Source organism: Lasioglossum baleicum, chromosome 12 (assembly GCF_051020765.1).
Source record: "Lasioglossum baleicum chromosome 12, iyLasBale1, whole genome shotgun sequence".
Classification (NCBI taxonomy): domain Eukaryota; kingdom Metazoa; phylum Arthropoda; class Insecta; order Hymenoptera; family Halictidae; genus Lasioglossum; species Lasioglossum baleicum.
In genome coordinates this window covers 12,730,466-12,750,914 of record NC_134940.1, presented here as the reverse complement: position 1 = coordinate 12,750,914, position 20,449 = coordinate 12,730,466, and the positions used below count along the sequence as shown (strand labels likewise).

At 40.0% G+C, this 20,449-nt stretch overlaps 5 protein-coding genes across 14 annotated transcripts; 3 read left to right on the top strand and 2 right to left on the bottom strand.

Moving 5' to 3' along the window:
• The first annotated feature begins 625 nt into the window (after positions 1–625).
• On the top strand, positions 626–8,826 carry LOC143214437 (uncharacterized). Of its 8 annotated transcripts, none has more exons than XR_013010150.1 (8): positions 626–961; positions 2,384–2,596; positions 3,262–3,437; positions 3,658–3,816; positions 5,208–5,556; positions 6,076–6,246; positions 7,169–7,299; positions 8,685–8,823. XR_013010150.1 is itself a non-coding variant. In XM_076435515.1 (7 exons), exons 2-6 carry the CDS (start codon positions 2,395–2,397, stop codon positions 6,234–6,236), a joined length of 1,047 nt encoding a protein of 348 aa, XP_076291630.1. In that variant the 5' UTR covers positions 626–961; positions 2,384–2,394; the 3' UTR covers positions 6,237–6,246; positions 8,685–8,824. The 8 variants fall into 8 exon arrangements, 2 of the variants coding, with proteins under 2 accessions (XP_076291630.1, XP_076291628.1); XR_013010147.1 differs by having other exon boundaries at positions 633–961; positions 6,076–6,389; XR_013010146.1 differs by having other exon boundaries at positions 633–961; positions 6,076–6,389; positions 6,857–7,299.
• Positions 7,310–10,936, top strand: LOC143214439 (uncharacterized). Its single transcript, XM_076435517.1, has 5 exons — positions 7,310–9,259; positions 9,464–9,678; positions 9,856–9,928; positions 10,009–10,095; positions 10,206–10,936. The coding sequence occupies exons 1-5, from the start codon at positions 9,030–9,032 to the stop codon at positions 10,387–10,389; spliced, it is 789 nt and encodes a 262-aa protein (XP_076291632.1). The 5' UTR covers positions 7,310–9,029; the 3' UTR covers positions 10,390–10,936.
• LOC143214435 (transmembrane and coiled-coil domain-containing protein 6) lies at positions 9,721–12,530 on the bottom strand. Of its 3 annotated transcripts, XM_076435509.1 has the most exons (8): positions 11,985–12,530; positions 11,684–11,896; positions 11,441–11,622; positions 11,184–11,376; positions 10,938–11,106; positions 10,719–10,859; positions 10,197–10,369; positions 9,721–10,091 (listed from the first exon to the last, which is right to left on the bottom strand). In XM_076435509.1, exons 1-6 carry the CDS (start codon positions 12,228–12,230, stop codon positions 10,723–10,725), a joined length of 1,140 nt encoding a protein of 379 aa, XP_076291624.1. In that variant the 5' UTR covers positions 12,231–12,530; the 3' UTR covers positions 9,721–10,091; positions 10,197–10,369; positions 10,719–10,722. The 3 variants fall into 3 exon arrangements, with proteins under 3 accessions (XP_076291624.1, XP_076291622.1, XP_076291623.1); XM_076435507.1 differs by having other exon boundaries at positions 10,719–11,106; XM_076435508.1 differs by having other exon boundaries at positions 10,197–11,106.
• Hdm (meiosis specific with OB domains hold'em) lies at positions 12,110–15,770 on the bottom strand. The gene is made up of 9 exons (XM_076435506.1): positions 14,999–15,770; positions 14,771–14,902; positions 14,107–14,375; positions 13,694–13,925; positions 13,464–13,580; positions 13,221–13,380; positions 12,928–13,135; positions 12,537–12,840; positions 12,110–12,251 (listed from the first exon to the last, which is right to left on the bottom strand). The coding sequence occupies exons 1-8, from the start codon at positions 15,117–15,119 to the stop codon at positions 12,646–12,648; spliced, it is 1,434 nt and encodes a 477-aa protein (XP_076291621.1). The 5' UTR covers positions 15,120–15,770; the 3' UTR covers positions 12,110–12,251; positions 12,537–12,645.
• On the top strand, positions 15,686–20,330 carry Alphasnap (Alpha-soluble NSF attachment protein). The gene is made up of 5 exons (XM_076435516.1): positions 15,686–15,908; positions 16,513–16,709; positions 16,783–17,048; positions 17,130–17,303; positions 17,422–20,330. The coding sequence occupies exons 1-5, from the start codon at positions 15,820–15,822 to the stop codon at positions 17,569–17,571; spliced, it is 876 nt and encodes a 291-aa protein (XP_076291631.1). The 5' UTR covers positions 15,686–15,819; the 3' UTR covers positions 17,572–20,330.
• The last annotated feature ends 119 nt before the right edge of the window (positions 20,331–20,449 follow it).

Sequence of the window (20,449 nt, the reverse complement as noted above, 5' to 3'; positions counted from 1 at the left end):
ATAGTCAAAGAGGTAGCACAATTTTCATTCCACCTCCTTCGATATCACGTTCTCCTAATACAAATTCAATTTTCAAGATTTTTATTAGAATTTCCACAGGGTGGGAAATAAGAACACATTAACTTGTAAAAATATATTCTTTATTTATTATCATATACATATTACAATTTTAATTGTGTACCTATGCTGTGTGCAAAATTGCGTATTTTCCATTCCTTATTTATCGCTAAGTAAAATACAACACATTACACAACTAAAAGTCCGCTTGTTGTGACTAAAACCGAGTGAGTCTCCTTTACGACTGTGTACATGAACAACTGTCGATAACATTTGGCTAACAGTTTGAACGTTTTGCCACTTCGTGCAATGGCGCTGTACGAACAAAATGATTCCTAACGGAATTTGCATCAAGGCTTATGGCAAAATAAGAATTATGTGTCACTTGAATAAAGAATCATATTTCAATACTCAACCATTGAAATTTTGTGAGCAAATAATGATTCTTACCGGAATTTGAATCAAGTCCTATAGCAAAATAAGAATTATGTGTCACTTGAATAATAATAAGAATCATATTTCAATACTCTCCCGTTGAAATTTTGTGATTTCTGAGGACTCACATTTGAGTCGATTTTACAATATACTCCATTATTCTCGCGAGGAGACACATTACCAATAGTATTCGCCCACAACATTGGCGGATATTTCATCGGGCGACTTATCCCCAGCGAAGTAATCAGATTTTCGATTTCGAAAAAAAAGAGAGAGTAACGATATTGTTGCGATCGTGAAAGAAGCCGCTTAATGGCTCCAGCATTGGGCCATGTATTTCTCGGCCCTGGCTTCTTTTTCCCGTGAATACAACGAACAGAAAAAACGTCTAAGGTGATTTCGTTCATCGCCAGACATACTGGCTTGAGACAAAGTGGCTGGGAATCGGTAATCAAGCAACGGGAAATCGGTATGTTATCTATCGCGTTGATACCGGGAAACCTTAGAGTTAGAAAATAATGATTTTAGCATCGCGGGTAGAACTCGCAGGGTCATCATCGTACTGTCATCGTTAAAGAATAAAATCCTCAGAGATCATGCTCAACCGTTCACTCGCTTTCTGCGACTATGTCCTTCTGAATCTCGTTCGAGATCAGCCGATAAGCTTAACCTCGTAATCAGCCATGCCGATTATACTTTACTCCGTCGAAGAAACACGCGAGTCTGCTAGCAAAGTTGTTTCAACTAGCATATACAACCGGAAATTGGTGTGCACACTAATTTCATGATTACATTGATTTACGCGAACGAACGTTCATCGAAACGTTCATCGAATGTCAGCGATTCATTGAATGTCCTCGGGTCTAGTCGTGTGTTCTCGGTGTCGTGAGAACTGTATACCCGTATCCAATGAACCGTGACCGTATTACCCGTATACCTAAATACTAACCGGTTAATCGGTTAAATTCATTCGATTTAAAAAATTTCACCGAGCGCCCTGTACTCTGGTGAAGGTTTTACCAAGAAATAAGTAAACTGCCTTACCTCGTCTTACTTACAAGTGCCGGGAGATAAAATCTGTTCGCTGTCCGAGTAGATCATAACATCGCCCATGTAGCGAATACCGTGGATAGTTTTTTCTTTTTGTAAAGAGAATAACAAGAATGTTTTTGTCGATTGAAAAAATTTTGCCTAGCCCCCGTACCCTGGTGAAGGTTTTACCAAGAAATAAGTGAAGTGTCTTACAGAGAAATAAGTGGCGGTCTCTCAAAAATAGCATTTTCTTCGTAAAAAAAAACGTTAAAAATTAAGAGAAAAATATTAACCAATCTCATTTATTCTAGTCTATACTGGGGCTGTTGTTGTGCAGAAGAACTTTTTAATTATTGTTAAATGGTTTTTAAAACGCGTTTGAAGTTTTGACAAAGGAATTTTCACATACAAAATCTACTTACGTTCAATCAGCCATGCCTGTTATAATCGTCTATAACTTTTAAAGTATTTCGAATTTTCCTCTAAAATTTCCAGAGAATATTATTGAAATATGATACTTTCCAGTATATGATATACTTTCTAAAAGATCGATTTTTCCGAACCGAGAAAGTGTAAGATCCTCTTAAAAGGAAATTTATATGTGTAAATTAAAATTGGAGATAGAATCGCAAGCTTTGTGCCTCAAAGTAACGTACAATGAACCTGTCAACTGTAATAGTATTTCTTGATCAAAACGCATTGCAACAGATGCATTATAAAATCGGATATTTCATATGCAACAACCTAATAAAATGTATTCGCTCTCCGAGTAGATCTTATGATCGCCCATGTAGCGAATACCGTGGATAGTATTTTTCTTTTTTTAGCGAGAATAGCGAGAATTGTTTTTGTCGATTAGGAGCTCGTTGGATGGTGCACGAGGTGCACAGGATGGAGGAAGAGTCCACTCAGAAGGATACGGACGATACGACAACGCAAGTCGCGATCCCGCAACCGAACGCGTCTGATTTCTGCAACGACCGAGCACGTGCTTCCGGCCAAGAAGAATTCACGTGTTCCCTCTACATATCGCGTGCCGTTGGCCCGCAAGGCCAAGTGCAAGGAACGCAAGGTAGCCGTTTCTTTGTCTCGACATCACGTAAATGGCTGAAATACTCTCCTAATTCGAAGCACTACAAACTATACACACGTAACGTAAACAACGTTATACGTTAGAACGTTTCGAATAGCTTCCAAAGACAATTCTTGTCCCATATCGAGCTCCAACAGCTCCCAACGCATTTCTATTGTAATTTCCACATTCTTTCAAAGTGGCGCAAAGCCATTTTGCGAATGCTTGGCCAGCATAATCGAAAAGCCGTGCTCCACTCGCTATAACGAGTCCACCATAAGGACTGATGTAATCGGTGGTGCGGTGATTGCGCCAGCGTCCCCGCAACTTGTTCTGCAACATCCATTCGACACGTAACACGTGTAGAACTAGTTGCAAATCGAAGGAACGCTGTTTGCATACTTGTTGACGCTTTATCTACCGGAAGCCTGTTTGCAGGTCCTTCAAACGCTGAACCTATCGAACACAAAAAGTGGCTGGTTACTTGTAAAAAATGAAATGATTGAATCCACTTAAAAAAATTTCAGACTTTCTAATGGCTTTTCTTAACGATTCCAAAAAAAAACGAATTGACCGCGTTACTCGAGGTAGCTTGTCACTTACCGGTAGATCAAGTGCTGATACTTTTTCGTCATCGCTAAATGAAATGTAATTTGAAACACCAGCTGGAGAACTGCTGCGTTCGAACCTGGAAGATGTGATCCGCATTTCGGACCCGTTGGCAGGTTGGCACGTCTCCGAGACACCCTGCGGCCTGATCGCGGCTTTCGCCCGCGAAGCTGACGCCGAGAAGCTTCTGCAACGCGGGGATTTGGCACGTGTCTTCGAAGGACCCGTACAAGTATCCATGTTGAAATGATTCTGCTAGTAGTAAACATTTTCGTTGTCCCTCGAACGGTTCGCTTTTCTCTCTCGCTTGCGCAAGACACTTTCTTTGCGCAACGACCCGTTCGACCGCGCAACATTTAAAGAATTCCTGCGGAATTTCTTTTCCCCGCTGATACTGCCGGCTGAGACGGCTGATCGAGGATTTATTAAACAATGATTGTCGCGTTACGCAGGTAGCACGGTTCTCAGCGAAGGATTCCCGCTACAGGCAAGCGGTGCTGTTACGCGACGTGCCTTGGGCAATTCCACTTCAGGACATCAATTCCGCGTTGTCGAAGCAGGGCGTCGCTGCAGGAAGCGTCGAACGCTGGCGTCAATATGTCCGCGTCGAGGTACGCCTTTCGACCCTCGGAGCTGTTTCAACCTGAAAACATTTCTTCTATACTATTTTTTCACTTTATGATGCTGATGCGACCCACTCGTACAGTACAGCGAGTCCTCGACTTACGCGGATCTTATAACAGAACCAGAAAATCAATTCCGAACTGTGAGATTCGTTCTTTGATTGCCAGAACGGGAGCTTTGTCGGTACATTTGTGACAGAAGCGAAGATAAGTGTTTGCTTATGTACAGCGTAGGCATTCAGCTATTTATGAGTAGACAGCGGATCTTTATGCAAAATAAAAATGTTCTACCTGACTTACAACAAACTGGAGTCAAATGGAAATATATTTTCTTTCTTAATGTGTTTAATAGATTGAAAATAATATAATAGTATTTTTAAATTCTCTTCTAGATTTTTACTATTTTTAGTTACACCTACTCATGTTTTTGTCATAAATGCATAAAATCGAATACATATAGTATGTATGTACAAATCAGATCGTATTAAAAACCTTTCAGCGGTGGCACTCGGGCACAATTCGACTTACGCGGAAAGCGCTGAAACGAATTAACCGCGTAAGTCGCGGACTTACTGTACGTAAATGTTGATTAATGTATTGAAAAATAATTTGAGTGATAAACAATTTTTAGTGGTGTCTCACAGTAGCCACTCGAGTGCGAAGCTATTTTAATTCGAAAATTAAACATTTCTTCCGACGTTGAATATTTCCGTTCCCTACGATTTTTGAAATTTTATAGATATGAAATTGGTATAATACCTTGTACAGTATCTAAATGTTTAGTAATTGATCAGATACCGATATATTTAATACTGTAAACGATATTTTGAGTAATTGTACAGCAATTTTTAGTGGTGCCTCAGAGTCACCATTCGAGTGCTAAGGGTTAACTTCCGGTACCGCTTCGGAACGACCTCTGTCACAGAACTCTTACTCTATCCGTGAAAGTGTTTACATCATTACAGTATCTGCTACGAGCAACTTTCTTTAGACCTGTTATTACAAAACCATTAGAAACGTCATGCGGTTCAACTGTAAGGAAATAGAATCCATCCTTTCCGTCCTGATTCTACTTTGAACCCATTCATTTCATGGCCATTGACCGTCGTGTTTCCATTAACAAGTTGTCTGAAAACATTGCTAACTGCGAAACGATTACAAGCCGAGCATAAATAGATAAGACGGTAACAACAAGTCTAAAGTGTAGAGGCGCTATTAACATTACGAACCTAAGAACGTATTATAATATCGTACTATCGTCCCGTAGTTTTCCAAACTATAGAATACCACAAAACTGTTGCATGCTTGATGATGTTATTACTTCTGCCGGCGATTAACGAACCGGTCATTGGCTTCGACTGTTTAAGTATGCTTCTCAGGTGCTGGACGCTGGGCATTACGAGCTGCTGCTACGTCAGGGCCTGGACTTCTTCGGTGCCGCTCGATTCAACGCGATTCCAGAACGCTGGTGGCGCGGAGGAACCGGAAGTGGAGGTGGCCCGATGCAACCAGGCTCAGGAATGGCGAATAATCTTCTCGAACCTACCAACTTCCAAACGGGCGACGGAGTCCTCCAATGCTATCGCTGCCAGGGCTTCTGGCACATGGCTGCCAATTGCAGACACCTGCCGCGCTGCGTTCGATGCGGAGAACCGCACAGCGTCGAGTTCTGCCCCCGACCTCGGAACAACCCTATTTGCTGCCACTGTTCCGGCCCGCATCATGCCGGTAAACAATATTTGTGATACCCGGATACCTGAATATTATGTCGTGGATTTTTAAACGTTTTCTTAAATTTTGAAAATCTATATCAAGAAAAGAAAGCAGTGCATCGCATTGTATGAAAACTATTTTACTTTACATTTCTAAATGCCGGTTGAATACTCTTACCACACCTAATTTTTTGTCATTGACAGTAACAGCGATATTCATTTACTACTTAATCCAATAATGATTGAAGAAAGAGTAAAATCCCACCCCTAGTATATAATAGTTACACCTCAGAACCACTTACATATTCACTGCACGATGCATTTCATCGCAATCGATCAACAATGTTGCACCGAACTGTGTTCTTTTCCAGTGCAACCTTAGCCTCGTTGACTTCGCTAGAGGTCAAAAAAAGTTCATTCTTCACTTGAACTACTCTTCGACGATCGAACGAGGCTGTATACTAACGACAGATAAAAAAATCGGCGGGAATATTCCTCTAAATGAATTTTAATATTCATGAGTTTCTCGTTCCAGGCTACCGTCAATGCCCGGTTCGTCAGCAACTTTCGAATGCTACGCCTATTAGCATCACGCTGAGCACAACTCGGATTGGAAACCAGTATCCGGTGAACGCTGCCGCGAAGACGACCTCGTCATCTCACGAACAGCAACCCTTGAAATCGAGCCAGTCTTAACGAGAATAAGGTGATTCCGTTCCACTTTACTTTGTCCTCGCCATTATCGCCGCGGAATTATCAGTTTGTAAATTGTCCGCTTTTTATCAAACTGGAGGATACTTATGTACATATACTTAACGATGGCCGACTTCAGTCAAAATTCATTACGAAGTACGTGTGCTCGAAAAAACGCTCTACTAAATCTACCTCGTACGTAAACGTTTCGTTCGACTCGCTAAAACTAAGTCCGCTTCGTTTGTAAACTTCTGCCCGAACTCGGGATAATAAATCGACCGTTTCGCATCCGACCACTTCAAGATTTATAATTTACTGGCACTAGGTTTACGGAGCTGTAAAAGTGGCCAATTTACACAACTTTATAAAAATGACGAGAATGTATTTATTCAAATTTTTAGCCTTTTCCGTAATATTATACTCAAAGAAGTAAATTTGTTGAATGATACTCAATAATCGTGAATGAAAAATATAGGACGCGCTATTTTGACTCGTCCCGTAAACCTGGCGTTAAAAACCATCTTTAACATTGACTTAACTGAAATTGTCGTCGCAAAGGTGGCTGTCAATTGCCAACAAATAGCAACAAATTGATGCAAGAAACATTTACGCTTGTATTTCAGACGCGCAATCTAGTCACCGCTACCGGCGCTGACTTGTTGGTTCACAATTGAAACTGTTGCTGTTAATGGATCCATTAAAAAGTATTTAACTTTGGACCATGGACTTTCAAAATGGTGTTAGAACTAATGTTAAATACGCTCGGGTCATCGCACGAGGACGTATCGATCGCGCCGACTCAATTCTTCTAACACAGCTGACGCGTTCCGACGGATTTCTCTTTCGAAGAGATCATGACCGAGGATCGTCCGGCGAGTAGACCACTCGCTAGCCGCATAATTTCTTACGTTTTCGTCCTACTTTCTTTGTCCTAGTCTCCCTGAATGTGGGTCCCCCCGGTACGTGCAGCTGCTTTCTGCCAAATGTACCTCGTAACGCGTCGCGATGAAAACCGCCGGCAGTGGGAGGGAGCAGAGAGGACGGTAAAGGGAAGAGTCGCGCACAGGTGTGTAGCCTTCCGAGCCGTGCAGCTTGATAACTTTAAAAATGATTACCGCGACGGTAGAGGAGGGGGCAGAGGCCAGCATGACGTTCCCACCACTGGGGATCCGGACTGGCCGCTCCTTTCGGGGGGTCTTCTTAAACTTGGCAGGCTATACACATCCTGGATTCGATCGGCGACGGGGTCGGCTTCCTGACACGCTTGCGCTTGCGTGCATTATAGATACGCAAGCCGCAACGTTCACAGGAACTCCAGTTTCCGGCGAGGCGAGTTTTGTTGATCCTCCAGTGTTTCTTTTGTGCGCTGAGTTTTTTCTTCCGAGTGCGAGACATGTGTACCGATCGACGATGATACAAGTTGGAAAAGCCTGTCACCAAGTACGGTTCGCGGTCTGCAAATTTGGGTAAACGTTCGGGCGCAGTTTGCCTTGGGAAAAATAGCCTGCTCCAGACTGGAGACCCCCTAGATCTGCAGCAGAGATCGGTAGCGTGATGGTCTTGCCAGTAGAGCTGGATAATATGTTTCTTCCAATCCTTGTATCCCCCGTGAAACTTTTATGTAAAACGGTTCTCCGCCCCTCGGTGTCCGAATAAGTGTCTTGTGCAACTTTGAGGTGAACACGGGGACGGTGAACGCAGCGGGACCGTAAAGGGTGGCTTGCATCCGCGGTGGATGCTTCTGTTCCATGGTCTAGCGTAGACCGAAGTCGCATAACGCCGGGCATGTAGATTTTTATTCAATGATTGAGACGTAACGGGAATATCACCTATGAAAAAGGCCGAGGAATTAATGGTAGAAAGAGTCCGACAAGACTGACGGATCTTAAACAATCAAGAAAAGAAGGCGGTAAAAGAAACAGACTCTATTCCTTTTCCGAATCGCGCGCGATGGGAAGATATTAAGCATTTAATCGATATTCTTAAAAGGCGAAATTATAGTTTCATTTGAACGAAGTCGTACTGTTTTACGGTCTTTCTGAAACGCGTTTCAACCCTTCAATTCGAGGGCTGTCTTCAACCCTCCACTGTAAATAATGGCGTAGACTGCGAATTTTAAACACAAAACTGCGAATACATTGGAAGAATTGAAGAACATTACTACAGTATTTTGGACTTACTCAAATTACTAAACGAATGAGTACATTCCTATCTGTCTTCTGTGCTTTACAATCGACTTAGAAAATTTTTATTTTGCATTAAGATCCGCAGTCTACAGATCAGCAGTATGTGCACGTGTCATTTTCGCGCATATAGAACAAATCACAAATCGAAGACACTTAAGTTTATTTATAGCTGAGCCACTCGGTGCATTTAAAGAAAGAAAAAACAAACGTACCCAACAGTGGCAGGACTCCTATCGTTAACTGCAAGTCAAAACGCTTCTTTCAGATTCTGCAGAAAAACCGCTGCATCGACAGTCCAAAACGATCTAGTTTTCGTGGCAGCGCGTACTTTGACTATATAGTGTTTAAATAAGTCAGAACCAGAGGAAAAGTTTCCCGGGCGGAACCGGGAGGCTACCGCGATCGATTGCACTTATGTCTGACAAATTTCGCGGTCGCATCAACGATGTAACACAGTTTTTCCTGCGACCATTTCCCCGGAACGTTGTGGAGATGATCTAACACAGGACTCCCCCACGGGAACCATCAGAATGCGAATAAAACGGTCACGCGAACGGAAAGACGCGCAGTGTTGTGTTGTTTGCGTGTAGCGGTACTCTAAGGGGTCGAGATGTTCTTCCGGGGCTGGGTATTGTTTTTGGTTGTGGCGATAAGCTCCAGCAGCACGCAGCAGCCGATTTTCTTCAAGAACGTGTTCAAGGGACTGACAGGAACTACGCCAAGGCCCAGGGTTCCCGTCAGGGGCGATATCACGGCGGTCTACTATCACGATCAGACGATCGCGGTGGTCGACATCGGGACCAACAACGAGCTTCACAACTGCGACCTGATCGAAGTTTAGTGAGTGTTCCTTGCAAGTCCCGGAAAGGTTTTTGTTAGTAATAGTCTACTGACCAGTTTCGAATATCCCGGTTTACAATCATTGAAATTTAATAGAGAAAATCCTTTAAATCAACCCCTAATTTTGAGGATCATTTTCATCCCTGAATACGAATGATAAGTGCCAACGGAATATCGCGATTTAAACAAACGACATCTTTTCAGTGAGCAAGAAGAGGCTAACGAGGTTTTGAGGAACCTTTCCGCGACGACGATTCCGCAGCAGGTATCGTTCCCCGAGATAACAAAGCTTATGCAACAGTGCGAGCTACTAGATAAGATACAACAGGACGTTCTGACATCCTCGATGTCCAATAGCTTGAGCAGGGGCACGCGCGTCGTGAGTAGCTCGTTGTCCCTTCTTTCAGGCATTCTTCCAGGTAATTGTCTAAAATAAATACGCGCCACACTTAGACTGCAGATGTTTATGCATTTTGATCGTATTATTACCACAAGTAATCCTCCTGTTGACAAAAGACTCATTTCTATCATAAACGCATAAAAGCCGCAGCCTATTAATTATGAATCGGAAGATGCAGCGTGCATTGTTATTCCAGGGACCAAATGGTGTGGGACAGGGGACATAGCGGAAGGCTACCACGACCTTGGTCAAGAAGTGGAAATCGATAGGTTAGCTCAAATCCATCTTAATTATAGTCGCTTCGATTAACGCAGAGACCTTTGCTCTAATTGGACGTCGCTTGTTTCAGGTGCTGTCGTAGCCATGATCTCTGTCCTGTTAAAGTTCGCGCGCAACGAACGCGATACAACCTCACCAATTACTCCTTGTATACTAAGTATGAAAAATAGAATTTATTAATCAATTATTATTACATAATGAAGTCTTTATCACATATCGTTTATGGACCACTGTAAAACATATCAGCCTTGTTCTCACCTTCCGCAGATCGCACTGCACCTGCGACGAGGCACTGTACCGCTGTTTAAAAGCGAGCAAACATCCAACGGCGGACATTATGGGCCACATTTACTTCAATCTAGTGAAAGTACCCTGTATAGAAGACGTTACGAGGGACGATCATTCTTCCAGAGGAATACGACAATTTATTCCTGTTAAAATGAATTATTAAGATGAATACAGTTCTAATTGTTAGCGAGAACAGTCGACATTGTATAGTAACAATTTTAATATTTTTGTATCGAAACGTTGTATGCAAGTAAGGGGACAGAACGTTTGGAAAGGTGTTTTACCATTTACAATAATTATTAATGATATATACAGGGTATTTCGTTTCTCTTGGATTTCTCAATGTTTCCAATATTTTTGCCTAAATAATTATCCCAGGAGTATTCCAGGAGTAAAGAGTTTTATGTGAGACTTTGGAATGCAAGATAAATGAAACACATTGTGTGTATACATGTGAATGCTGTGATCGATATGTTGCTAAGCATGATATACCTGCTCAAACGGTTAAATCGGTATTCAGTGTCATAGTTTGTTGCGTTGTAGAGAGAACTGCTTGTTTGAGAGACGTCAATTTGGGTATAATATCTCGTACAATTTGTTTAATATCAGAGCAGTCATGGTTGTAAAGGTTGCCTGAAATATTATTTATTAGTCCCATTAAAACGTTAACATTGATTGTTTCATTTAATAATAAAAATTGTTTATAATTACCTATCAACCATAAAGTTTCTTTCCTAACATGTAAGTGTTGACACGAGAGTAATCTGTTTAACATCAATGAACTCGATTCAACGTACTTCGGATTTTCTAAAAGAAATCTCGCTAATTGCCCGGACCTTTCACTAACAGTGTTGGCTAACAGCCTCGTACATGCTGTGACCTAAAACAAAACCAGCAGAATTTTTGTATTCACAAACTCTTTCGAATGTAGAAAAATGCTGACGAAAGAAACTGTGCCTCTGTTACAGCAGTGATGTTGTTTGTAGTATTCTGGTGTAAGTAATCGACTACCAAAGGTACTGTATTATATAAATAGGTGTTGCAGACAGCATGAGATGACAATAAAGCTAGCAGCCAAATAAAGTATGGATCCTCAAAAGAGAGACTTCTCTGTGTACTCGTCTTAACCAGCTCAATCATTTGTTTTTCACTGAAAGCATTTGTACTATTAATTACGATCCTAGAAAATATTGAAACAAAGCGATAAACCTTACAGGATATGGTGAAAACCAGTGTGCACATATTGCATAGCTGTGTATGCTACAGAAGCCAAAATGGTGTTATCACAATGGCATATCAGCGATGTAATATACTTTAAACAGTCCTGCGCATGAAGTATTTCGAAGGCCTTGCTGCTTTCAGCTACCAAATTACCCACTGTCCATATGCAAACTTCCTGTTAAAAATAAAAACACATTATTCTAATCATCTTTTTCCGTGAACACTGTGTAACTCACCAGTAGAGGATAATTTAAGCTCTCTAATTCTGTGATAAGGTATGGTGCGATACTTTTGGTCAACGACGTGCAAGCTTTGCAATTTCCCAGAGCTATGTTGCAACAGCAACTAATAGCAGATAGTTGCAAAACTGGATTATGACTGGAGAAATCACGTACCAAGGCAAATATGATATTGTCCACTTTCAAAAATGCGTTCACATTTTCCTCGCTCTGATATGGAACGAAAAACACATTATTTGAAACATGCATAAACATTAGAATCTAAGAAAAACTTAGAATAGACTTAAAAGTAATTAACCTGAATAAGAGCATTTTGTAATTGTTTGTACTCCTCTGTCGGTAATGGTTTTTTTCTAAGTGCTTTCGCCTTTCCGACAACAAATTCCGGTGTGAAAGCTGAATCTAGCAGAATGTTGCCCAAAGCTACACGATTTTTATTCAATATTTTCATACGTTGTTCCTTCCTCTCCGCATAGTTTAATTCTCTCATAGCCTCTCTTATAACCTCGACAGCGTTTGCTTTCGCGGGAGCGTCCACTTCCATATTTTCTTTCTAAACTTACAACTACGAAAACCGTACAAAAAGAATAAATACACGAGTATGTACTTAGTAAAACACACGTGTCAACAATGACGTTTTGTAAGAAGCATTCCGCTGCAATTATAATTATAGATAACCATGAACCGCGTATTTACCAATCAGCTGATCGAAAACGGCATCGAGTTTGAAGCAAGGTTTATTTATATGAAAAACGATTCTTTATAACAACTCCACGTAGAAACAGAACGTATCAAACTTATCGTTGACAATAAAATACTGCTGTACTTTACAACAAGAATTATCGCTTACATACTGCAACGATGATACAATTGGACACAATTTTCAAAGGAACAAGTTTGAACGTCGACAAATTTTTGTGTCAGATCATTGTTGCAACAAACGAACGATATTCAAACATTTAGATTTCGGTCGTGTTGGCGAACTCGTCGAGAAGCTGCGTGTCTCCGTCTTCGTCTTCGTTGTGGTTGATTGATAAAATATTGTAAATTGCATTCGGGAAGACGGTCGTTGGCCCAAGGATGTGCAACCGGATGTCGCACTTCTCCAATGCGTATTTCCATTTCAAGTCTTCACGTTGTGGGATTATCATCGCCTAAAGTCCATGTATTTATTGTTTAACAAAGCGGTGGATTTCGAAAATATTATATACCCTATCTACATATTTATATTGTATAGTAACCTGGAACTCGGCAGCTGTACAGCCAAGAACGCGTTCAGCCACATCTCCTGATAGCTTGCAGCCGATTAGGTATCCCGTGTCGTCTTTTAGGTTTACCTTTAAGTTAAGGCTCATTACGTTCATGGGAGCGCGTGTTCCGTTTCCTGACGGACATTCCAGGTTCATACAGGAATCGTCTAGGTCGAAAACGATTTTCTTGCATAATGCGCTGCGAAAAATGAAAGGACGAGTGAAATCGTGCGACATGTTATGCTATTCATAGATGTTGTGCTATTCATAGACAAATGAGAGACCATCTGCTAGATATGATTCCAGCATCCATGCTATCGACGTTTATGTCCATTACGTTGGCCTTTAAGATTACAGCGAACTGCAGCCTGTCCTCTGTCTTCGGCATTTTATTCAGCCTGTCCGAAATTTCCTGTATCGTCATCACGGTGGAAATTGTATTCGCTGACAGGAAAGAATTAAAGGAATAGGACAAGCATTCATTTTAGTGGTGCGGAAATAGAATATGCATAATTTCTTTTCCTTACGATTGGGTGACGCGAACGTCTTCCCGGACATTACATCCGGATCGTAACACCGCAGGGAATTCCTGATGATCGTTGTTTGCGGTGCATCAGGGTTCTCGGTGATCAGAGTTTTCCTAACTGAAAGTTTATGAACGGTAAACTTCGGACATATTCTGACGCATGGGACAGTGGTTTCGTGATCGTTATTGGTTGTAATTGCTTAAGCATATATATTATTTCCCAGTTACGACCTATCGATAGGACTGTTCTTTTCTTGAAATTATCGTAACCGATCCGGGCCTCTGTCAGGAAAAGTACAGTCTTCCCAGGCTCCCAAGATGCGGCCCTATCGATCCATTCGTTCTCCCACAGCACCAACGATGCCACTTGATCACTGGATCCATCTGATCCATCTGCAGCCTCGAAATTGCGGAATCTGATGCTTCTCCCATCTCGTGTAATTATGTTACGAATATCGCTAACCTATCAATTATACAAGGAATTAACGAAGTACCTAGCATTTATCTTTGGAAAATGTACAAGGCCCTCGAGCTCTTTTGCGTTAATCGGGAGAGCCGCTACATTTTTTAATATATGCTAACAGCGATTGTTTATATGAAATCATCGATTCGACCATGTGGAATCGATCTAAATCGAAACGTACGAATGTGACGACGATTAAGACGTCAACGTATTGATCGCGTAGCTCCTCCAGATTCTGAAAAATGTTTTTCAGGGTTCGCATTGAGGTTAGGCTCTTAATTGGGCACATCAAAAGGGATTCATATCGTGAGCGTGTTGGTGCATCGTGTAATTGCACCAGCGCGTTGCCCTCGTTGACCGTAAGACTACATTGACTGGACACAGAGGGTACGAACAGCTCGTTCCTATCTTCTGGACGACGTTCCTGTACTTTCGGATTGATCACTTCTACTGTGTGTTGAATAGAAAATAATAATCATTCAAATAACATTTCCAGACACGAGTAGAAAGCTTTGTGTATACGTTACAGCATTTGCTCCAAGAACGATCAGAAGATCTTTATGATCAATTTTATTCCCATTACCAGAGGATTCCCCTCAGACGCTCGATCGCGCCGCAATGTCATTCTAATCTGTTCGTTAGAAAGATTTCACAAATATGTTGGTCAAATTTCGGGTAAAGGATACCAGAAATTGAAAAGTTTCCTGATTGCGTTACAATTCGGAGCGAATGCTGTAATTCGAAAGTCTCTGGCCCAGTGCTTTTGAATCGGCCTGTATATACATTATTCTTTCGATCCGAAAGATCCATAAACAATAACGAAACGATTTCAACCGGTTACAAACCTACGCTGCCTATATGGAAATTCGAGGACAATTTTGTTACAAATTGCACGCTACCCCATACGGTCACGTTTATCGTGTATTCTTCGGAATCGCGTAACGTGAATGTCCATACTCCACGTTCCCCGTGGTTAACTGAAAATATTAGGTGAATTTGTTCATAAATTACCGATGCTCATGAAAAATACTATCAGTCCCCTTTAGAAAGATACAGGTATAGAAAATTCTTACACCTCGACCGGTTGGCATCGATCGTTTTCATATTAAAACTGTTTATGATTATGCCGATAACGAGCGCATTTTGCGCGCCAGGCTGCAACGAATTCAACTCTTGTCTGTGTAACGCGGACATCCTCGAGTATTCGTTTTAATTTTCGAATACGCTCACCAAATCGATAACACTATCTTTCTCGAACTTTGATCTCGGATTCTCTGCTGGATCAATGGAAAATAATTTTTGGCGCCGTTACTCGCAACTGTTACTCAAATTCGATGTTCTATTCGACTCAAACATTAGAAAGAGACGCAACAGCAACGACGGTTGGCTCGGCCACGAGACAGACCTCTGATTGGTCCATTTTTTAATGGAAAGATCGGTTTAGTCACGTGACGCTAGACAATTCCGGGTTCGGGTTTGTTAATAAATTATTTTTTTGTTTTAATTTTTGCAAAATTATTGTTAATAAACTAAAAAATTGTCTGAAATAATACAGTTCGATAATTTCTTTTTAAAAAAACATAAAACTCCTTCAAATATAACACAGTTACGAAAGATTCTATTATTAGCTTCCGGAAGTGAAATTGTGAATAATAATAAGTTATAAATAAAATCGTCAACTGTGTGCGCAGCTAGTAGCGCGCAGCGCGATTGTAAACGGGACTTAATCCCCGGTAGCGATTTTCTTGAACGTTGGCTAACCTGCCGCCGATGACACTCGATTCACTTTCATTGACTTTAGTGACGTCTTTTTCTGAGAAGTGAACTGTTCGTGCGACGTTCATGATTTGAGACGTTTATTTCGACTGATTATTTGTCAGAATTCAAAGTGACGATGGCTGACAGTGAACAGAAGGCGATGCAGCTGATGGCCGAGGCCGAGAAGAAGCTGAATTCGAAAGGATTTTTTGGCTCTCTGTTCGGGTAAGTTTATCCACATCGATTTACTTGAACTCGCCCGACACTGAATCCAGCAGTGTCTCTTGGCTCTCGTTATTTATTTATCATGTTCCATCAACCTAACGAGCTTCGCGTTCTTTTTCCGTCAAATGGTAACTCCGTCTCTTCGCCGCGTTTCTTTTCTCGTTCATTTCGAATCGTTCGATGCACTGTGTCTTCGTGTGTGCATTTGTATGCACGTATACCTGTATACATATATAACAGTTGCCGTCCAGTTGCGATCAGTTGCGATATAGCGTGTCGAAACTAAATTAACGCATTCTCCGCCAATGAAATTAATATGAGACGCTATCGCCAGTCTGGCAAAAATAAAGAACCGTAATTCAATACAGATACGTTGTTTTCCTGCATACCATTAACCATTAAATGAAATCTGTTTGTAATACTCGCTAAATAGATTAGATCAGAGCTGTTGTTGTAGGCAGTTTTTGTGCCAACAATCGAGGGTGCCAAATTTTTCGGAAATATTTGATTTTTAGCTTTTTTACCTTGGTACTTGTAATTTCTGTTTCCTTTTTAAATTTAACTTTTTATTGTTTTGGTTACCAATGATTTTTATGTATTGCAGAAGTTCATCGAAAGTAGAAGAGGCGGTAGAATGCTACCAACGTGCTGCAAATATGTTCAAGATGGCAAAGAAGTGGAGTTCAGCTGGCAGTGCTTTCTACGAAGCAGCAGAACTGCATGGGAAAGCAGGGAATCGGCATGATTCAGCTAGCAATTATGTAGATGCTGCTAATTGCTTCAAAAAATCGAATATAAGTGGTACAGTCACGTTCGTTAAACAATTATATTCTCTGTTGGAAGAAGAAACATCTAATTGTCTATTCACTTGCAGAGGCTGTTAGCTGTCTGGTGAAATCAATTGAGATTTACACAGACATGGGTAGATTTACAATGGCAGCCAAACATCATCAAACTATAGCTGAAATGTACGAAAGCGAGGCTGTAGATCTCGAAAGAGCCGTTCATCATTATGAACAAGCTGCTGACTATTTCCGTGGGGAGGAAAGCAATTCTTCGGCCAATAAGTGTCTTTTGAAAGTTGCACAGTACGCTGCACAACTTGAAAACTATGATAAGGCTATTCAAATTTATGAACAGGTAAAATGATTTAGATTCATGCTATTTAAGATGCTTTCTATGAATCAAGAAATCGTGTAACTTTCTTTTTTTCTGCCACAGGTTGCTTCTTCATCTTTAGAAAGTTCTTTATTGAAGTACAGCGCGAAAGAGTATTTCTTCCGAGCGGCACTATGTCACTTATGCGTCGACGTGTTAAATGCGCAGCACGCGATCGAACGTTACCAAGAACAATATCCTGCATTCCAAGACTCTAGGGAATATAAATTAATAAAGGTATGAAGCTTAAACATCTTTTTCGTTGATTAATACGGTTCGCTCAAGTTCGAGATCGGAACGCACGGTAACTTTCACCCGCGTTTTCATACGATGGATCATTCAATTTTGATTTCAGACTTTGATAGAACACCTAGAGGAACAACATCTCGAAGGATTCACAGAAGCGGTAAAGGAATATGATTCCATTTCACGATTGGATCAATGGTACACGACAGTATTATTACGCATTAAAAAACAAGTTAACGATAACCCGGATCTACGCTGATCGGTTGGCCCGTCTTCGTACTATTTCCTGTCGATAATATTAATCCAAGTCTATGTGTATTCCTTTTTAAGTCATAGCCTGCTTTCAGTGGAACTTGTAAAGTAGTTTCGTTTTTTATACCCAAATATATTTTTCATAACACCTCCTTGCACACTTGGCAACTGTTATACGTACTGTTCATCGATTCATTTACTATTTATTCATAGAAGATCGTCATCAAAGAGTATGCAGAATGAACGTCAAGTATTCTATGGGATATACTAGTTCAATATGCCGTTATAACAGGGCATACAAATAAATATAGAACTAAATAATATTGGAACCCTGTTGGTATTCATACTTATAAATATATAAATAGCTTGCCAAAAAAAGCGATAGCTTGTGCAATTTAATTTCAGTGCATGTGACCGCGGTGAATTATCATTCCGAGAAAAATTGTTTTTCGTAAGTGGTGCGACTTCGGTAGATGTGGTGCAATCTTACGCATGTGTAATATGTTTAACAACTGTTACTACTTATTAACTAGCGATTCGGATTAATTTTAAACGATAAGGTCATCTGGCTACTGAATAAATAGTAGGCCAAGCTTACTATGAATTATAATATAAATCAACATTATGTTTTAGGAGCATCACTTTTGCAGTTGTTGGAACTATTTGATAAATTGTCAGTCGTTATCTATACACTGCCAGAGTATCAAAATGCATTATTGTTTAATCTATCTTATTTGAATTTATGAACACGAAATCAATTAGTAACGTTCCATTCTTTTTTTACATTACATAATTTTTAAAAAGGTGTTACTGAATCGTTTATATGGCTTGGTTTTAAGTCAATTGGAAAAAAGAACGAGAGAACACGATCATAGTACGCATTTAAGTAAAAATAATAATATTTTACGCTACTAAGTACGTTTATATTAATGTTAAATGTTTATTTCACCAATATATGTTTGTACTCGGAACTAGATATAATGTAGTTCACATTAGAGACGAACAAAGCCTTTGAAACGTTGCACTCAAATCTAATTTGCATTATGTTAGCTTATTCGTTGTTACTAGTGACTTAATTACAGCATATTGTAAGTATAATCAGTTCCATTCGTAGAATGTATTCATCAGATATGCATATGTACCAAAAGAAAAAGTTCCATTGTTAAGTAGAACTAAAAGTTACAACTCGAATGCAATGTAATGCACATGATTTATCATTTACAACTTTTTTCATTCGGAGAAGTGATTGCAATTGTAAAAAGATGGGGCAAATGGTCTGTTTTCGATAGAAAAAAAGTCGCGGGAATTAGAAGTATGTAAGGTGTAGAATTTACTATTGTATGTAATCTTCCACGAATAAGTTGTTTGTATACATTTACATATATATAGAGATATATGCATATATTAATTCTACTTTGTCAATCGATGAGTAAACAGAAAGTTACTCATTGGTTCCTACGTGAGCGATAACCATTTCTCTTGATAGTAATACTATGTTGATTACACACGCAGTTGACGTAACGATACTATCCGCTTGACAATGTAAGAGTGTAAATCTATTTCTAAATCGTTGGCGTCAATAATATTCAGGTTTATATCCAACCGAACAATGTACTATCGGACTATACCGTATCATTTAACAATAATGTTATAGCACGATCCGAGGAATGACTAAAATGCGGCCTTGTCCTTTGGAAACTGATAAGTCGCGAAGCTAATCTCATTAAGCTTTGTCGATAAGCAAGCTTTGTGTTTCGAAAGGGGAAAGAGTCGTCTCGATGGACACGTGATTGACCCGTTGAAGCGGACAAGTGTGTAAGAATGTATGTTGACCGCGTATTTGAAAAGTTTATTTCGTTGTTTATATTTGTTACATTCTTTTATATTACGTTTGAGATTGACACGGTTCTTTGTAATCTGGAGAAGTCGGTGTGAACGTACAATATATTATCGATACTCTGGAAACGTTTCCCCGAAACAAATCTTTTCTCATCGCGCCTGTAAAGATTTATTTATTTATTTATTCGTGTAAGCATATTGTGTACATCAATTCTGAAATTGTAATTAAAATGAAACTACGACACGAATGATGCTGAACTTTTGTAACTCGACCGACGTTATAACGCAGGGTGTCTCTAAATGATTTAATACACTGTAAGGCACTCTACTATATATATGCGACAAAGAAAGTCAAACTCAAAGCACCACATGATAGGTTTTTTAATAGCAACCTTTTCTTGCTTGAACAGCTATACACACGCCTGTCATCAACAAGGGCAATAATAATATGTGCAACAAAAAATATTTAGACAACTAGACTGCGGACTGTATGCATTTACATATATATAAATATATCATATACTGATGTCTAGAGCTCACAGCAGTAACAAGTTCAACAATATGTTCAATGAAACTTTTATTTTATTTTATTTTGAAGCTGGTTGAGCCCACGATAAGGGTGCAGATAACTATCGATAACCATTTTATAAAAACGTCCTACATATTACGCAATAAAACTAATGCATTTTCCAAGCTGTAGTATTGTAGCGGAATAGACAATACCACGTAAGTTTAATGAATCTATGTAATTTCATGAAATTACTCGTTCGAAGCATGCGTAGTTCTCTTTTTGTTATAGAAAACTTATTTACACAGCATAACGTACGAAAAAAAGAAGCTACAACTTCCCCCGAGCTATATTCTGCGTAGTGGATGATATACATTAATTTTACTTTGTAAATAAAGATAACTGATTACTAATCCGTATTCGATGCATTAGAAATATTTGCATTCCCGTTGATCGGTTAATATTTTCAATTATTTTCCTCGTTATACAGAGTGAAACCACGAATCTTGACCAGTAAAGATATATTCATGAGAGTATA